Source organism: Patiria miniata, unplaced genomic scaffold, assembly GCF_015706575.1.
Source record: "Patiria miniata isolate m_02_andy unplaced genomic scaffold, ASM1570657v1 HiC_scaffold_29, whole genome shotgun sequence".
Classification (NCBI taxonomy): domain Eukaryota; kingdom Metazoa; phylum Echinodermata; class Asteroidea; order Valvatida; family Asterinidae; genus Patiria; species Patiria miniata.
In genome coordinates, this window is record NW_024037068.1 from 10,625,913 (window position 1) to 10,645,940 (window position 20,028).

General features: G+C 41.8%; 2 protein-coding genes and 1 long non-coding RNA gene across 3 annotated transcripts; 1 reads left to right on the forward strand and 2 right to left on the reverse strand.

The window, feature by feature from the left end:
* Positions 1-553: 553 nt before the first annotated feature.
* On the reverse strand, positions 554-3,028 carry LOC119735499 (protein wech-like). Its single transcript, XM_038209207.1, has one exon. It carries the CDS (start codon positions 2,918-2,920, stop codon positions 962-964), a length of 1,959 nt encoding a protein of 652 aa, XP_038065135.1. The 5' UTR covers positions 2,921-3,028; the 3' UTR covers positions 554-961.
* Positions 3,029-5,935: 2,907 nt separating this feature from the next.
* LOC119736144 lies at positions 5,936-10,224 on the forward strand. Its single transcript, XR_005272282.1, has 3 exons — positions 5,936-6,119; positions 7,198-7,341; positions 9,795-10,224. It is a non-coding gene; the product is annotated as an uncharacterized LOC119736144 (long non-coding RNA).
* A 3,132-nt stretch (positions 10,225-13,356) lies between these two features.
* Positions 13,357-19,970, reverse strand: LOC119735743 (protein Flattop homolog). Its single transcript, XM_038209660.1, has 4 exons — positions 19,817-19,970; positions 16,297-16,359; positions 15,448-15,705; positions 13,357-13,727 (listed from the first exon to the last, which is right to left on the reverse strand). The coding sequence occupies exons 1-4, from the start codon at positions 19,841-19,843 to the stop codon at positions 13,566-13,568; spliced, it is 510 nt and encodes a 169-aa protein (XP_038065588.1). The 5' UTR covers positions 19,844-19,970; the 3' UTR covers positions 13,357-13,565.
* Positions 19,971-20,028: the final 58 nt, after the last annotated feature.

Sequence of the window (20,028 nt, forward strand, 5' to 3'; positions counted from 1 at the left end):
TGCTGATATGAGGCAGGACATTTCCAGAGAACCCCCACACGCTTGTTAACTTTCTGAGACAGTTTGTCAATGTGCACATTCCGTGTTGGAGATGGATCTAACCAGACACCTAGATGCTTAAAATGATCGAGTTACATTATCAATGGCAATATTAGTGATCTCGACATGTATTGTCCTCGCTTCGACTTAAGTTTGGCTTGAGTACTGAACAACTGTATACTTTGAATTTGTTGGTATTCAGTTTTTCAACCATGTCCCTGTTAAAGGGAAAATACAACATTTGCAAATATCAAAAAATAAAACTACCAAATCATTTTGAAATACCTTACTGGACTGTTGGTGAATGACAGTGTAAAGCATCCTGTAATATCATGGCACCTGGTATACTGTCATTTTCAAGAAAAGTGCTATTTTTGTATCAATTTCCAACGCTGATCGGCTGATCAGCGTTGGGCAAATTTGTTTGGGGGGGGGGGGGGGATAATGCCCCCCCACCCCATAAAATTCACACCTGGAGAGCATCAGTAAGTGCACAGTATGTTGTGTCCTTGGGCAAGCCACTTTACCCTCACTTTCCTCTCTCCACCCAGGAGTATAAATGGGTACCAGGATTAGCTGGGGAGTCATCTGGCATCCGATCTCGGGGTGGAATTGAAATTCTTTGTCATTTTGTGCGAAGAACACTGGAGATAAATGCCAGCATGATGAGCCACTTGTGACAGACTTTACTTTTTGTTTCAGGGACCACGTGCGGATTGAACAAGTATGTCGGGATCAGGCCCGTCGCCAAGGGAGGCCTGGCCTTGGCGAGAAAAAAAAGCCATCTGTATTTTGTATTTTTTTATGGTAGTGGGCCTCCCTAGTTGGTACTTTATGTCCTCCCCCAATGCGCAGTAGTGGTGACGGGCCTGTCAGGATACAGCAAGAAAGGAGACTGCATCCCGAGATATTGCTAATTCTGTCAATCTTTATGGTAAATCTTCACCGAAAGCATATCAGCAACTGCAAGTTCACCAGCCGGAGTGTGTGTCAATCCCAGCGGATTCCTCAGACCAGCAGCGATGCGTCCCATGTAGGCGCCCTCCGCACTGTAGCGGTGAATCTCCCCGGCTCCATGCTCGTCGCTGGCGTGGAGAACGATAAAGATATCGCCGTGACGATCGCAGCACATCCCGGCTGGCTTCAGCTGTTTACCGTCAACGACGGTATCTACACAGAACACCTCCTGTCCGTCGAAGTCGATGCAAACCAACTTGGCTTTCTGATAATTGCTGAAGATGAGTCGCTCCTTGTTGCTTATGGAAAGACGTCTGTCCAGCAGCTCGGCTGGTACTTTGCTGATCAGGGAGCCATCTATCTCGTGTAGAGAGATGATTTTTCTCTTTGCATCGCCAACTGCGATGCGGTTCTTTTCGTCAACTGCAATGCAGGAGAGATCACTTCCTGTTTCATCGCCGTCTGATTCTGAAGGTGGTGTGAAACTGAACAGGAACTTGATATGTTGAGTGTCAGGTGCATCATAGACTTTCACAAGCAAATTATCAATGACCACCAACTTGTTATCTTGAGTCACGGCAAGGTCATATGGATTGAACAGTTGCCCTTCGGGTTGGTCCCCGGGTCCCACAAATTCAAACTTCAGTTGGCCTTGTGGAGTGAAAAGATGGAGTTTGTAGTCTTCAAAATCTGCAACAATTATGTCGCTGTTGGTGAAAGTTGCAATGCTGGCAGCCATTTTGAACCGATACCCCTTTGTGACCTCGCCAGAAGTGACCTTGCCATCAAAGTGCGCCTTCAAAGACCACTTCTCTTTCAGGAGAAGCTTCCCAAGTGCAACTTTCTTCACTGGTACTGGTTTGAATGCGAGGAAGGGGGACAGATTTTGCTCTGGGCATGGAACATCCAACTCGTTGATATCGTTCAAGTTGCAGAGAAGTTTCTCCATCAACTCCAGGAGCTCAAAACGGCTGGACTGATCCAAAACGGCCTCAGCCATCTCCAAGGTGCCTTGTGTCCATTTCAGGTTCTCGGAGAAAGACTCCTGGGCATTTTTCAACAACTCCGCTTTCTCTTTTCCAATTTTGGCAGCATCTTCCTTCAAGCTGGCCTCCATGTCTCGTATCCTCACAACCTCCTCATCCGCTCTCTGTGAGATGTCAGCCGAGGTGTCGGCAAGCATCAGTTCAAGTCTTTGGGATGCACTGTCGACGAAATTCTTTGCCACAAGGAACTTGCGCCTGCTGTCCTTTGCTTTCGACAGCAGACTCTTGGCCTTGTCTCGGAATGACATCTCTGCTTCCTCGATGTCCTCGTAGGTATGAGATGGTTTGCAGTGGTCTAGAGCGGTGCAGACAGCACAGATCAAGACCTTACAGGTATTGCAGAAGAAGCACACCTCTTGGTTGGTGTGCTTCTTGCACTTAGGTACCTCATCTCGCATCTTGCTCTTGAAGGTTGCCTTCCCCGACCGCAGATCATCCAGGGTGGCAATCTCATGCTTCTTCGTCTTCACTGCCCGTTGGTGTGCTCTCTGGCACTCGCAGCACAGGTACTCTTTGCAGTCTGTGCATCTGGAAATTGCCTCGTCGTCTTCACAAACCTCGCACACTATCCTCGACTTCTGCCTCTTCACAAGGTTTTCCTGGTGCGTGAATTCCTCGACCAGTGCAGTCATGGCGAAGTAGTTGGAAAGACCAGCAATTCCGTTGTCGGGTAGGACAGTTTCCTTTCGGCAGAGTGGGCATGGAAGTTTAGGGCTTGATGGATATTGGGTGCGTTTGTAATCCTCAAGGCATCCAAGGCAAAAGCTGTGGAGACAGTCGAGGATTTTGGGACGGTTGAACCGTTGGATGCAAATTGTGCACTCCAGGTGACCCTGACTGATCTTGTCCAGGACATCTTCTGTGGTCACTTCGGCCATCTTGAAATCTGTTGACCGAAGAAATTGATTTTTACAAACATTGTCTTCCTCTTTGCCTTTAAGAGATCTGAAAACTGTGCTTCAGTAAAGAGTTGTAATGACTTGAGTCAATGACTCGACTCGAGTCACAATTTTTGGTGACTCGACTCTCGAGGGCAAATGACTTGACTCAACTTGAGTCACTGCGAGCAAATGACTTGACTCAACTTGAGTCCCTCATCAGAATGACTCGACTCGACTCAAGGAAAACTAATAAGACTCGAGTCCAAAAAATAAAAGCAAAACTTTGTGAAAAATATTTGCAATGACTCGATACGCGGATGCTGGTTTTGTTCACGTCAATTTAGAATGTTCGCGAAAAATGTAGACGTGGTTTGATCAGTGTCCCTATTAGTTGAATGGCAATCAGCTGGCACCTACTTTTTATTTTCATTGAGAGTCTAATGTGGTGTCACCACATGCAATAGCCCGAATGTAAAATTAAAAAAGCCCCAAAAATGACTTCTCTCTTGTGTTTATTTATTGTATATTGTTCAAATATTTGTGACTCAAATTGACTCAAGCTTTAATACTTGACTCGACTCGACTCCATTGACTTGACTCAACTACACACTGTGACTCGACTCGACTCTACTCGACCTTCTTTACCTAAGGCCAAAAAAAAAAGTCTCCGGTTTCTGGTATGGAGCTTGCCCCAAAAGTGGCGCGGCGACGCGCTTTTTTTTTTTTTACCTGATTTTTTTGCTTCAAATGTCAGCTGATGACTGCAAATGGTGCCTGACTAAACTTAGTGCAAATATATGGGATTCCAGAGAGGCCACATAAAGCTTATTCTCGACCATAACCCAATCTAAAAACACGTTAAAATTGTGCAGCACCAGGATTCCAGGCAAACCAGTGAGTTTGGCGGTTTTGAGACATCATCTTTCATTGAAAAAAAAAAACTTTTTCATTTTGCCGACGCGCATGGCTACGGCGACGCGCGCGCATACCAGAAACCGGAGACTTTTTTTTTTTGGCCTAATGACTCGACTTGACTCGAGTCACATCTTTAAAATGGCTTGACTCGACTCGTCACAAAAATCAGTGAACTCTGTTTCAGTATGGGTTCATACTGCTTCATCAGCCGGTATAAGTGTGACGTGAAGTCTTTTTTGAAAATATTTTTATTTCATTTTTACATGAAGGGTTTACAAAATATTCAGAAAAGAGAGATGATTTACATGTACATGTACATGTACATGATGTAAATGGAGCCCAGCTTTCAAGAAAAAAAAAACTCTCAAAAAAAATATAAAAATTGTTCTGGTCTTTTCCTTTGCTCTCTGCAATGTACATGAGCCACATTTCCACTTTTACTCTGGCTCATGAACTCAACTTACTACATCCTCATCAATGATATTGTCAATGTACAACTGCTTATAATTATCTGAGTTTGTGCATTCCAAAATGTACTAAATATGATAATTTGAAAGGCGCCATACAGGTATACAGACCTTTCATCATGACTGGAAAAACAATTGGGTCATTCCATAAATGTGAGGACCATTTTTGTGTTTCCCTGTTACATTTGGCATGTGTAAGATTTTATAACACATTTTTTCAGCTGTCTCGAAGAGTGAGCAAATTAATTCCCCCCCCCCCCCCCGCCAAACAAAGGAAACAATTATGGTGTGAAGTTAATTTGAATGATACTTTTGGCAAATTTATAGGTCATGTGTACTAATATGGACACAGAAAAAAGTCACACTTTTGGACCCCCAAATTTCTGGAATGTGACTCAATTATCTTGCATGTACATGTAAGCTAGCATGTACATGTAACTTTATTGTACATCTTCATGTTTTTGTAACTTACCTTTTATTTATCCTCTCAAAAATAACCGTGAAAATAGCATGGAGCCACGCACGCTAGTTCACAGAACTAGGAAATGAGATTAGTAATGCTGTACTGGGAAGTTACCGCAGTGCGTGTGCAATATGTACTATATCGTATTATTTCTCATCTGGGAATTTCCCTACACAGGGTATTGTGCTATTTTTAGGAATTTTTTTAGACTTGTCACAGTCCATACAGTATGTGTTAGTCTTTTTACACACATGGGAGAAAAGTTATTTGCTTTGAATTTAATTTGTAACTTTGTGCTTCATGTGCATGTAGTTGTATGTTTTTTTTTCAGTGGAAATACTATGAACATCTTCATCCGTTAAAAATTCATTAAAATTTTTCCATGAAAAGAATCCTAGATGTTTCACGGACATTTACATGAGGCTTATAGGACTAATCCTGTAAGGGTATTTTCACGTTTTTTTAATGACCCTGTCCACTGAGGATTATCATTGGTTATACATAACGGTACACTCAGTCTATCTCCATGGGTAAACAAAGGACCTTCTTAAAGGGTGTTTTCACGGACTCTTAATATGTTGAAAAATCCGTGAAAATTAAGTGAACAGTAATTTCAAGGGAAAATGGCTCTTTAACAAATTTTTAAGGGATGAAGATGTTCATTTAAGTATTGCGTCGGAAACGTGCTACAAAAGTAGCACGTTTCTATCACTATAAACATTTTAAAGAATAAGTTAAGACAAGTCAAGGTTCCAACTTAATGACGACATCGTGCTAGTATATCGACATGCACAAATCAAAATGCAAGACACATTGAAGCATGAGAGAAAACCGACCACTTTCCAGTTCTACATAAATACGACAAAGTTCTTTTTTAGCATATGAAAAGAAGAAAAGAAACTTAAAAAAGAAAAGAAAACTAGATCTTCTGTTTCATAAATAGAGCATATATAGGATTTTCCGCATTATGATTTCTTTTGCGTGTTTATGTGTACTAACATGTTCCATGAAATGTCACATGACCCATGATGACGTCACCCGAGCAGACTGGTGTAAACTTGATTATTTCATTGCTTTCAATTCTACTCACAAGTAGAACACTTTACCTCAATTGCTTTCAGTTTATATGGCTGACTTGTGATGAACTTGTTGGGAGACCTGTTAATTGTTGCCCTCGTGCGAAGCGGCTGGGGCTTATGGCTTATGTCCTTGCATTTACACAGGTACAGCATCTTTGTCCCACACCAAACTGATGCCTGGTTTGAATCCTAAAAAACCTGCCGCTTGATGTCAACTTGTTTGTTCTGCCACATCTGGACACGCGCGGCCTCTGAGCATTCATGCTCTGATGGTAAGTTTCCATTAAAATTCAAAAAATAGAAAATAGAAAATCATCCACTCTCTTCTGCAATTCATCCACTGATAGAAAGCTTCCATTAAACTTAAAAAAATATAGAAAGTAGAAAATCATCCACTCTCTTCTGCAATTTATCCACTGATAGTAAGCTTCCATTAAAAATGAAATAAAATAGAAAATCATCCACTCTCTTCTGCAATTTATCCACTGATGGTAAGCTTCCATTAAAATAAAAAAAATTGAAAATAGAAAATCATCCACTCTCTACTGCAATTCATCCACTGATGGTAAGCTTCCATTAAAAATGAAAAAAAAGAGAAAAACAGTAAATCATTCACTCTCTCCTGCAATTCATCCACTGATGGTAAGCTTCCATTAAAATATAAAAAAATAGAAAATACAAAATCATCCATTCTCTCCTGCAATTCATCCACTGATGGTAAGCTTCCGTTAAAAATTTAAAAAAAAAGAGAAAAACAGAAAATCATTCACTCTCTCCTGCAATTCATCCACTGATGGTAAGCTTGGTGATCTTCAGGATTTTCTTCCTGTTGTCTCACGTGTGTCTTAAGTCGTTTTCTTTAGAGTCTGCCAGATCTACTTGTTATGGTTCTTATGTACAGATAATCTGTTTTTCTCTACTTACAGGTAATATATAGCATTTGTGTTTGCTGTTTTTTTCCTAACGATGGTCAGCCGACCATCGTTGGAAATTGATACAAAAATTCCACTTTTCTTGAAATGACATCACACCAGGTGTTAAGATTTCACATGGTGCTTGAGATTATTATTCACTTCATCAAGATTTAATAAAATTTGGTAGGTTTGTTTTTTGACGTTTGCAAATGTTGTTTAAATACCCTTAATGTTTTTTTTTTTTTTTTTTTAACCTTTTGGTGCACGGGGCGGTCCCTGGCAACCGCCCAAGAAATGTTATAATCTGTGCATCTTATCCAAGTAATCTGCGCACCAATGCGGTTCTTTTTGATGACCGACAGTGAATGACAATTAAGGGTTTTTAATGTAAACATGTTGCAATGCTGTATGAATCTTTTTCTTTTCACTTCATCAGATCAGTCAAGCTTGCTGAGTCTGTTACCGGTCTCATATCAAGGCCATCCCAGTGTGGACCTCCTCGTCAAGTCTTTCCGGAACCAGATCTACGGTGCTGCCAGTAGTTCCTCACTCACACCTCTCCGCTAACTGAAAAGAACTGGTCAGTTTTTTTTGTCAACAAATTTTTTGATGGTGACAATTTATTGCCCTTCAAATATTCCTTCATCTTGAAGATCGGTCACTAGTTTAATGGACTTGTAGCAGATGCTCCCATCAACGGCTTTTGTTCTGCTTCTGGCTTTTAAGCAGAGGGGGTGTTGCAGCATTTTAACTTTCATTCATAAATAACTAAAAGACAGTTTACCCATTCTATTGGTCGAGAGCCTGTTCCGGTGTCACATGAAATTTGGACTCCTATGAAATCTGGTCCCTTTTTAATACCCTTTTATTGGTTAAACTTGGGCAATACTATACCAATGAGTCCGTATTTCAGGAGTCCTAAATTTACACTTGCACCAGCCGACATCGCACAGTTTGTTCCACAGGCGTGCCGATATCCATATAAGGAGATGTTTACGACTACTGGCAAGAGGCAAATACCATAACATAGCAAGAGGGGTGTTTCAAAAAAACATGAAGTAAAAAAACTTGTTGAACAAAATCCTTAGAAATTTGTATTTGACTTTTTACTTTGTGACTCAAAGGTTTTTATGAATGGGAATAAATATATGTGCTTGGCCAGTATTATACAAGTACTTTTAGAACTGGTCACTAACAATGTCTTTCACCTTCAGCTCGGGCCATTTACAGCGTCCAGGCCTCTGAAACGGCTGCATAAAATTAGCCAGGCACATTATTTATTCCCTCAATTTTTTTTACAGCTTATATTACTTTTCGGTGTTATAGATTGTTTCAAATATATATATATTTTTTTAAAAGTCTGTCCCGAGCCAATGTGGCTCATCAGGCCGGTGTTTATCTCCGGTTTCCTTGGCATGAAACGACTGAGAATATTTCTATTCCCCCTGAATGGGATGCCAGTCCATCGCAGGATTACTCCCCAGCTAATGCCGGTACCCATTTATACTCCTGGGTGGAGAGGGGCAAGTGGGGGTGAAGTGCCTTGCCCAAGGACACAATATATGGCCAGCGGCTGGATTCGAACCCGGGACCCTCTGATCATGAGTCACGAATCCTAACCACTAGGCCACACACTCCCCCTAAAATATATAAAATCTCCAAAATGAATCAATGTTTGCCAGATTAAAAGTGACTGATCCTCAATTGAGTTGAACTTTTGATCGCATTTGTTGTAGTGGACAGGCAAATGTTAAAGAGGTTGTGGAATGCTCGAAGACATTTCCGTCATTTTTCGGGTATATGTAGCCTAAGGTGTGATGAAATAAAAACGACTATTGTTTCTGTCATGAAATAAGTACAAAAGGTACTTTTGAGAGCTGTTTTTCAGGTCTAGTTTCAACCCGAACGTGCAACCGTGTAAAATCGTCGTTGCGGGCAGCAAACAAAACACAGTAAATCGTGACGTAATAAACAGGACTCGTGTATGCTACTGTGCATCGGGAGTCCTGTTTATTACGTCACGATTTACTGTGTTTTGTTTGCTGCCCGCAACGACGACTTTTACACAGTTGCACGTTTGGGTCGAAACTGGACCTGAAAAACAGCTCTCAAAAGTACCTTTTGTACTCATTTCATGACAGAAACAATAGTGGTTTTTATTTCATCACACCTTAGGCTACATATACCCGAAAAATGACGGAAATGTCTTCGAGCATTCCACAACCTCTTTAAAAGGAAAACACAACATTTGCAAACATCGAAAAATAAACTACCAAGTTTTTACGAAATGCCTTACTAGGATGCTGGTAAATGACAGTCTTTAAAGCATCCTGTAAAATTATGGCACCTGGTGTGAAGTCGTTTTGAAGAAAATGGTATTTTTGTATAAATTTCCAACGGTGGTCGGCTGACCACCGTTGGAAAAACCTAACTATTTTTCAACTACTGCTCCAAATTCACCATTTTTTTTCAGTCCAAATTTGTTTGCTATTGGTTACATGTTCATGAACGGGTGCAGGCCAGCTAGACTGGTTCCCTTAACCTCACAATTTTCCGGCATCTATAAATTGATCCATTTTATCTTTAGTGGAGTCAGGGAAGCAGATTACTCCACCATTTGTGTTTTTCTTGGTTTTTCCAGCATTTTCGAACACAAAACTTCAAACATGTCAGTGTACCAATATTTGATCTGTTATACTAACCCCTCAAATAGTTCGTTTCTGAAAATTACAGCTAAAGCCAATGATGTACATTCCCTTTAAAGTCCTCACACTACAAATAAAAAAAAACCTGTTTGTCTGAGTGTAGAGATTCTGCATTTATTTCATTTTTATCTTAATTATTTTGTAAGGAAACCAAGACTTTCTTGAAAAGTGAACAGACACCAGGGTCGGATCCAGGAATTTTTTGCAAGGGGGGGGGGGGGAGGGGTTCCCCCTGGATCTGCACCTGGACTCTGTGAGCTCAACCTGTACTCCGAATGGTGTTCTGTCTCTTTGATATTGAAAGACCGTTATTTTCTGACATTTGCAGGTTTCACTACGCAGGGAGGACATGGGAGACCATCAAGAAATCCAGCCTCATGTCCGAGTTGCAACAGACTTCTAACCTGATGGGTTTTTTTTTCTGGATGAATAACGGACCCTCTGTTTCAGAGGAAAACAAGCTGTTGGCCAAGAATATAGGCTGTATTTTTCTTGTTGATGAAAATGGAGTTCATTCATTTATAGAGACTATATACAACTGAGCCCTTTTTCTAGGGTTTTGTGATGAAAACCAACATGGCGAGGCAAACCCTGCTTGTTCTGATGTAGTGCATTAATTAGAGGGAACAAAAGTCAGCATGCCTAGGGCATTGATAAACACCTGCACAGGTGTAGAATTTGCCAAACATCTGTACAGGTGTAGAATTTGCCAAACATCTGTACAGGTGTAGAATTTGCCAAACACCTGTACAGGTGTAGCATTTAATGAATGCCTGCATACATGTAGGTGTAGAATTTGATAAACACCTGCACAGGTGTAGAATTCGATAAACACCTGTACATGTGTAGAATTTGATGAACACCTGTACAGGTGTAGAATTCGGAGAACACCTGTACAGGTATAGAATTAGATGAACACCTGTACAGGTGTAGAATTTGTTAAACACCTGTACAGGTGTAGAATTTGATAAACACCTGCTCAGGTGTAGCATTTGACGAACGCCCAGGATCAATTTCATGGCTGCTTATAACAGCAGAAAAGTGGAGCTTACTACAGCAGAAAAGTGTGGTAACTTTAAGCACTATTACATGGCGTGGATGTGCTAACGTTACGTCACTGATTCAAGCAACATTTTCCTCTTGAGTAAGCCTGCCATTTGCTGTGCTTACTGCTTACAGTCTCCATGAAATAGACATAGGCTCTGTTAGCAAAGAAAAATTATGTGCGTAGTAGCGCCATGACATTTGGCCCTTGTCATTTCTAACAGTTTTGTTTCAATGAATTGGTTTCTCCGTTTTTGCACTGTTGCAATAAATAATGGAACCTGTGAAACGTGCTGTCTTTATATTCCGAAATGATTGTTCTACTGTTTTGTTTCATTAAGCATTGAAATAGTCGGTCCGAGACCACGAGGCAGGCCACGGAAGACCTGGGATGAGACACTGGCAGAAGACCTCAGACAGTCAAACCTCGCCAATGTGGACGTCAGAAATCGGACTGCGTGGAACTGCTACCCGATTTCTTATACCCGAGGTACGACGTGTGTTAAACACGTTGAAACTCGCGACGCCTCGTACGATCCGTTTCACGAAACTTCAGATGTGTTGAACGCGTTGTAAGTTCCTTGACAGCAACTTATCACACGTCACAAGTTACGGCGTGTCTAGTGGTCAGCGTAAAAAATAAAGTTTCCTTTTCTTAGCAACTTAAATGCCATAAACATTACATTTAAACGAGATTATACATTTAAACAAGATTATAATACCGAGACAATGCGTGTAAAGTTGTTTTCAAAGTAGCTTTACAGTCCACTGATAGCTTGGTCGCTTTTAAAAATTGCATCACATCCGCCATTTTGTTTTACGTTTTAAAAACTTTTTGAGAGGAGATCGTAAGACACTTTGCGACTCTTTGCAGCGCTGCAATGAATCGTAAGTTATGAGTTACAATTATAAAAGAAAGACAATGTCTCACCCCGCAGCATGGGAAAAATGGGCGTTATTAAAATAGAAATGATGATGGTTAATTGCGCACATTCTAATGAGCCTTTTTGGAGTTCAAACTGTGCGCATTCGTAACCTGTGACAACGCACATTGTTTGTCTCAAATGCCCTTTGACAGTACCCACAATGCACAAACAGCCTTTTTGTAAAGTCAGTGGCGTGATGATGTCAAAGGCCATTTGAGACAAACAATGCGCGTTGTCACAGGTTATGAATGCGCAGTTGGAACTCTGAATAGGCTTATTTTGCCTCCCTGTTTTTTCCTTCTTGAACATTATTTTTCTCGTCGTAGTTAGAATGGTTATTCACTGGACATCGTTTTATAACACCCTCACGGGTTACTGCGAATCCAATACGCAACGTCTTGAATCGTACAGCACAAACCTTCCTATTTATTACAAATGAGACATCTAAAATCAATGTAATATCAGCCAATGAAACGACTTTGGTACTACTCTTATTTACACGAAAATTTAAATCAAGCATTTGACATACATTTAATACCCAAAATAGCTCACGGACACTACACACATGGGTGAGAAAACTGAATACTCACTTCGAAGAGTCAATTAAGTTCCTAGAAATACAAATCATAAAGTACATGCCTGCGTGGCAGTTGTTTTGGTTATTTACTTTTTTTTTTTTTTTTTTTTTTGGTGGCCTGTTCAAAAACATTGATAAAAGGTTTGAATCTTGAAACAATTATGCATTAGTAATTATTTTAAAGGGCTTTTACAAAACAAAAAAACACCCAAATTAATTCCTTATCGGGCAAGATAATTTCAACCTTTTCAAATAAACATCCTCCGTGTACTTAACGTGGACAGCCTTTGCCTTGAATGACCTGGCCTGTATATTTGTAGCAAGTACATGTACAGTCGAGTCTCGTTAGTACAAACTCGTTCGGACCTACAGTAGCCAAATTGTTTGTTATATCAGAATTTTGTATTAAGAGGAACATCAGTCCCATTCATTGTGTACATAAATGCAGAGTCGGGACCAATGCTTTATGTTTGTTATAACCAGAATTTTGTATTAACAGAGTTTGTACAACGAGAGTCATCTGTACACAAGTTTTTATTCCATTTCAAGCAGAGACTGTGGGCAGAACTGACAGCATGAACAGATTCTAATTCCATTTGCTGTCAGCGTTGTTATAACTATACAGATTTTAGAAAGAATGTAGTATCCAGACGCCGCTTCTTTGGTTGTGTGCAAAGTCCATGGAGAATTTGGGCGATTCACAATGAAGTGCAACATCAAGAGTTTGCAACAGAGAGTTAATTGTTCCCAGTGCATTGTGGGAGATGGTCGACAATTTTGCAGTGAGGGACATTTGAAATTGTTAGTTTGTCCTGTCAGTAGTTTCGTAAGTGTATGATTGGAGTATATATTTGCCCTTTTTTTCTTGTGATTATTCAATATGTGATGCGATCAAGCTAAATGAGTCGTTTGTCGACCCCGGTCAAATTTTTTTTAGTACAGATTTGAAAAGAGCACAATCTCAGCATTACTGCTGTGAAAACCGCATGTTGATACCATCTTTAGTTCAAAAATTATGGAAGTTGAAACGTCAAGAGATATGATGAAGTGATGTGATGAAGTGGCCCTATTTTGGCCTGTATCTCCAAATGAAAGTTCCCGACAAACGACTCATGTAGCTTGATTGCATCACATATGGGGATTTTTGTATGGCGGCAGAACGCTATGCCTCAATCTATAACAAATTAGCTCAAGTTGTCTAATGACCCTTATTTAACTGGGCTGTGTTTTGTCGACTGTAAACTTGTAAAATGGACTCTCCATGGCAAACTCTTGTTGGCGCACTGCATTGTGAATCGTGTGAATTGAGCGCATTTTTTCAAAGTATTTCCTAACAAAATTGGAAAAGTTTCTCAGTCCCAGATTCATGTGTCTTTTCAACAATTTTGCAATGACTGACCTTCACTGAGATGATATTATATGATGAAAAAAGTGGCGTCCGCATGCAACATTCTGTCCAAAATTTCCTTCCTCCTTATTCACACTTCTGTTTACGACGGTTAAAAAAACAATTTCTGGACTTGGTCAGGTGGATTTATACAAAAGAAATGTGTTAATTTGCCTCTGGTTGCGGCGATTTCGATGCCGGTCTTGGAGAAGCGGAGGCATTTTCCACGTTTTCTGCCGGCGATGGTCTATGGGGTCTGTCTTGGGGTGATTTAGAAGGAGGAGGGGTCTTGGGTGGACTGGGAGAGGCCTTCCTGGGACTTGGTGCCTGGAGAAAGCAGGAGAAACAAAGAAGATAAATACGCTGACGACACTGGCTGAATTCACGTGTTCTCTGTCAGCGGCGGCAGAACGCTTTTCAAACCGGGGGGGGGGGGGGGGGGGGGGGATCACCAAATAGGTGCACTTGCTCAGAAAAAAAGGCTTTCGTCGGTGTGAAAGAGGAGAAAATTGTGAAACTATTTTCATCCACATTGCAAGGAATACATGTTACCCAGAACAAAATACTAACAACATTGGATTTGAAATACACTTTTAATAATGTTTGCGTTAAAAGTTTTAAAAATCTTAATTCCCTTAGGCCAAAAAAAAAATAAGTCGGTCTCTGGTCAGCGCGCGCGTCGATTTTAATCATGCGCGTCGATCTTTTTTTTTTCCAAAATGTTCCGCGGTAGCTCCAACAGCGCCCTCTATTTCCGCATTTCCTCATTTTTTTTTTTTACCAAAGAGCACCAAGGAATGGGAAATTGCACCAAGGCAAATGATCGAAAGCACCAAGGCAAATTATGGAGGACACCAATGTACATGAGGACACCAAAAAAGCAAAATAGTACACGACACCACCTTGTCTGTACAATCCAAACTTGAAGAAAAAAAAAAAAGCCAAAAAAAAAAAAGCCGCGTGGCCGCGTCAATTCCAGAACTTTGGTCTGACCAGAGACCGAATATTTTTTTTTTTTGGCCTTACTCAGAAAATGTACAGTGTAGGCCTATTCCTGAAATGGTCTCAATATAGCCGTACTGTTCTCAAATAAGGTGATTTTTTTACTGGAGATGGCCCTCTCTGGGTTCGCCCTTGAATTAGACTAGTAAGGCCTATGCAAAGGGACCATTTTTTTTATCACTGTTGCTATTGATGGCCAGTTCGGTGACCATTTTATTCACGTGAGGAGCACTATTTTTTTTTTAAAGGCAAATTTTCCATCTTGAGAGGGGAACAGTTTTAATGTTGCGAGAGGGGCGTAAATTGTGCTTTCGAGGGGCAGTTAATGATTTTATCTTCAAGCAAGCTTGACAAACAGTACAGATGGAATACGCACACTGTACACAAATTTGTTGATGATTATCCTATCGTGTGTTCATTCAAGAGGAATGGTTTGCGCATCTTAGAATAGCGTGATGCGCGGAGCGCGATATGGACCGTGGTACCTGGGATAATACCACACTCTCGTTGCCATGGATCAACCAATCAGGATCGAGGATTTTTGCTTGAAAACAACTTTGTTGTGTGCGTGCAACAAGGTTGTATCTCCTAAAATGGCGTGGGACGTCATGTACGTGAAACGGGAGTTTCAATGTCAAAAGGTCGTACTTCGCTTTAAATAACCCGAATGTACACACAAAGTCAATGGACGTCGCGATACGCAAGATACGACCTTGTTGCACGGAGCGTATTCACGACGGATTGACCGATCAGGATAAAGAAAGTTTGTTTAAAGACAACGTCACTGTGTTTGTGCAACAAGGTCATATCTTCTAAAATGGCGTGGGACGTCATTTACGTGAAACGCGTATTACGTGAAACGCGTATTGGCAAGCGATATGACTTTGTTGCAGAATCGAGTTACAACCTTGTTGCACTGATGCGATGACTTAAGATAATACCAACTCTGTCATCAAGGCCAAGACCAAAAACAGAATGGAACCCTTCCATGTTTTAAAAGAGTTGCTCCCTTGTTTCTGTCTGACTTGTCAGTCGATCAACTCACCTTTTGGGCTTGCTTGACGGGAGAGCCAGCGGCCTGCCTCATGAACTCCGCATGCTCCATCCGTCCCCGGACGATGGTCCTGGCGGCCGGGTCTGAGCGGGCCATGAACGTGGTCACGTTGCCGGGAACATTGAGGGGCATGTCCCAGGTGCCCACAAACTTCCCCCATGGGTTCTCTGTGGACTTGGGCACCCCTTCCAGGAGGTGACCCCGGTCGTTGGCGATGATTTGGGTGAAGCCCTCATAACGCGACGGCCTCTGGATGAAGAAGAGGTTGAAACAATTAGCATGCAAATTTGGAAGTATATTGTATCAAAGATAGTTGTATCACTCAAGTCGAAGACTTGGACTCGATCAGTGGAGCAGTGGAAGGCGAGGAACGTGTGTGGGTCGTTACGCCAACCTGATCGATACCCTCTGGTCTCCGTGAAATAGATGGGGAAAGGGCGAGGGGAGATAAGGTCTCAGTGAAATAGATGGAGGCACTGTTGTATGTTAGCAGAAAAAATGTGTGCTTAGCAGCACCTTAAAATTGGGCCCAGGGCCCAATTTCACGACACTGCTTACCAGTTAGCAGAAAAGTTGTGCTTAGCATAGCAGAAAGTGCTAACGGGCGCCGCGTGCATGGAGATTTCTATTGTTACATGTACGTCACTAAGTTGAGCAAATTTTTCCTCTGAAGTAAGCGTGCCTTTTGCTGTGCTTATGCTTACGGTCTCCAAGTTATGCTTACGGTCTCCATGAAATAGACATATCGTGTGCTTAGCAGCGCCATAAAATTGGGCCCTGGTCTTTGATCTCCTGGATTGGACAGAAAAAGAAAGTATAGATCCAATTCATCAGTCTCACCTCTTTATATGTATGTGGGAGCTGCCAATTTTGGAGTCTCTTGCTGTCGAACGCTTGCTCGTACTGTAAATGCAATAGGAAAGTACACTGCATGTTAGTGAAAATAATTACGGTTTCTTTTTATAGGCTTCATTCAAATTGGAACGGACTGTTTTGCAGTGTTGTATTCGAGTCCCTGCAAGTCCATCACAAGTCCATCACAAGTCCATCACAAATCCATCACAAGTCCATCACAAGTCCATCACAAGTCCATCACAAGTCCATCACAAGTCCTCGCAAGTCCATCACAAGTCTATCACAAGTCCATCACAAGTCCATCACAAGTCCTCACAAGTCCATCACAAGTCCTCACAGGTCCATCACAGGTCCGTCACAAGTCCGTCACAAGTCCGTCACAAGTCCTCACAAGTCCATCACAAGTCCTCACAAGTCCTCACAGGTCCATCACAAGTCCGTCACAAGTCCGTCACAAGTCCGTCACAAGTCCGTCACAAGTCCATCACAAGTCCTCACAAGTCCATCACAAGTCCTCACAAGTCCTCACAGGTCCATCACAAGTCCGTCACAAGTCCGTCACAAGTCCATCACAAGTCCTTCACAAGTCCATCACAAGTCCATCACAAGTCCATCACAAGTCCATTACAAGTCCATCACAAGTCCATCACAAGTCCATCACAAGTCCATCACAAGTCCATCACAAGTCCATCACAAGTCCTCACAAGTCCATCACAAGTCCATCACAAGTCCGTCACAAATCCGTCACAAGTCCGTCACAAGTCCATCACAAGTCCATCACAAGTCCATCACAAGTCCATCACAAGTCCTCACAAGTCCATCACAAGTCCTCACAAGTCCATCACAAGTCCATCACAAGTCCATCACAAGTCCTCACAAGTCCAGTCACAAGTCCATCACATCACAGGTCCATCACAAGTCCATCACAAGTCCTCACAAGTCCAGTCACAAGTCCATCACAAGTCCTCACAAGTCCATCACAAGTCCATCACATCACAAGTCCATCACAAGTCCATCACAAGTCCATCACATGTCCATCACAAGTCCATCACATCACAAGTCCATCACAAGTCCATCACAAGTCCATCACATGTCCATCACAAGTCCTCCACAAGTCCTCCACAAGTCCATCACAAGTCCATCACAAGTCCATCACAAGTCCTTCAATCTCAAGTCAAGTCACTAGCTTTTCAAATGAACTGTTACAAAAGCAGTCCTTTGTCATTGTTCATCCTGTTACTTGTGATTGGCTTTATAAAAAGACTTTAATATGACAGGCTTGAATACTACACTGCTATTTTTGCCTAAAAAAAGTAAAAGGGAATACAACATTTGCAAACATCGGAAAACAAAAGTACCAAATGTTTACGAAATACAAGTACTAGGATGTTGGTAAATTACAAATAAAAAGAACGATTTGATTAAAAACATGAGATTAAAGGAAACTACATGTATTAGGCCTATAATTGTTTTTAATAAAACACATTTACAGCGTGGCAACGGATTTGAACCCGGATCCCCATCTCCGAGTGTTTAACCACTCGAGCTACCGAAGAATTCTGGTGGTATAGGTAGTTACAAATGTCATATAGATTCACGATGGTGATTTTGCAATTCCACGACGATAGCAGTTGAAATCGCGTTCTGCCGTAATGATGGCCACTATGTAGCTGAGTAACTCCAGCTGACATGCTCATCAGGAAGTCACATGTGAATACCTAATGAGCATGTCAGCTGGAGTTACTCAAGCTAGCCACTACGTAAACAAACGGTGGTCAGACAACTGGACCGTTGAGACAACTCGACTCAGGACAGCTCGATCATTGAGACAACTCGACAGTTGAGACAAGTCGACCGTTGAGACAACTCGACAGTTGAGACAACTCGACCGTATGTGCAGTAAATGGAAAGACAAGTCACCCGTTTGCGTTGAGACAAGTCGACTCGCAATTTTTCGGGGGATAGTTTAGTAGGGAATTTTTGTAAATAGTGACCCTATAGGCAAAAAAAAAAGTCTCCGGTTTCTGGTATGCACCCGCGTCGCCGCAGCCATGCGCGTCGGCAAAATGAAAAAGGTTTTTTTTCAATACAAGATGATGTCTCAAAACCGCCAAACTCACTGGTTTGACTAGAATCCTGCTGCTGCACAACTTTAACGTGTTTTTAGATTGGGTTATGATCGAGAATAAGATTTATGTGGCCTCTCTGGACTCCCATATATTTGCACTAAGTTTAGTCGGGTACCATTTGCAGTCATCAGCCGACATTTGAAGCCCCCCCCCCCCCCCCAAAAAAGGTAAAAAAAAAAAAAAGCCGCGTCACCGCACCACTTTTGGGGCAAGCTCCATACCAGAAACCGGAGACTTTTTTTTTTTGGCCATACCGGGGATTTTTTCGCCGTTTTCGGGTTTGATCATTGGGTTGGGGTTGCTTGACGGGATACAATTGGGTTTGGCTCGGCCGGGGCTCCAATATGCTGGGGTTTGCCAAGCTGAGAGAGAATGAGTCTAGAGAGCATTTGGCGGACGGGTTCGGGATGGGGAAACAAAACAAAAAAAATTTGCCATGGGGATTTTGTTGCTGTGTCCAGCCACGGGTGTTGAGTACGGGTTCGGGGTAGCCTGCTTGGCTCGGTCGTATCGGGCCGGGTTGATGGGGCTGGTGTTGCTGGACGGGGTGGGTTTATTTTAGTTTATTTAATTTTAGCAAATTCCCAAACATTCACGGGCACTCTAGCTACGTGGAAAATACCACGCGCGCCGCTCCCACAGTCGTTGTTGTCTCCAATGCAAAGTCCACTTGTAAAATGGCTTCAGTTTGAATGCAATTAGGCCTATTGTCATACATCTGACCTAAGGCACGGCGTTGCTTTTCCAGAGAGTCGACTTGTTTTTTGTGTCAATGGTAAAGTTGTCCCGAGTTGTCGCAACGGTCGAGTTGTCCCGAGTCGAGTTGTCTCAAGGGTGGAGTTGTCTCAAGGGTGGAGTTGTCTCAAGGGTGGAGTTGTCTCAAGGGTGGAGTTGTCTCAAGGGTGGAGTTGTCTCAACGGTCGAGTTAATTGTCTCAACCGGTAGGACCCGTCTCAACGGTCGAGTTGTTTGACATAAAAAAAACACCTGCTTCTATTTTTATGGAAGTCGTCCATCGAGAGAATTTGTAAGAATGTTTAATATTGCAGTGACTAATTGCACTTCCCTTTAAAATAAATCCTTCAAAGCCATGAATAAGAAAGCGAAATTAGTGCAAGCCTATGGGCCCCAGCTATACTTTAAGTAAAAAAAAAAGTTGGATAACCGATAAGATTGAAACAAAAAGTAAGAAATCACGTAGGCCTATTTTTAGAAAAATTATGAAAAAAAAAAATCAGATTTGTAAGATTTGGGTCGACTCGATTTTCTACTTTTCTTGCGAAATTTACTTCCATTTTTATCCCCAGTTAACTGGGCACTTATTTGTTTTTTTAATTTCATAATGTTCAAATCAAGCCCATAAACTTGTTTCCTACCTGATTTGCACTAAAATGCGCTGCCATTTTGTCTCAAAAGTTACTGCAAAAACTGACTGCAGTGAACCAAAAACGCGTGCAAAACACAAACTTAGCCAACACTACTTCCGTAAACAAACCGGTATCCCTTGCTCCATGCTTTCACCATAAACAAGGTGTCGTCATGGTCACGGGACAGGTGGACTAATCAAAAATAAGAATAGATCGAGTAA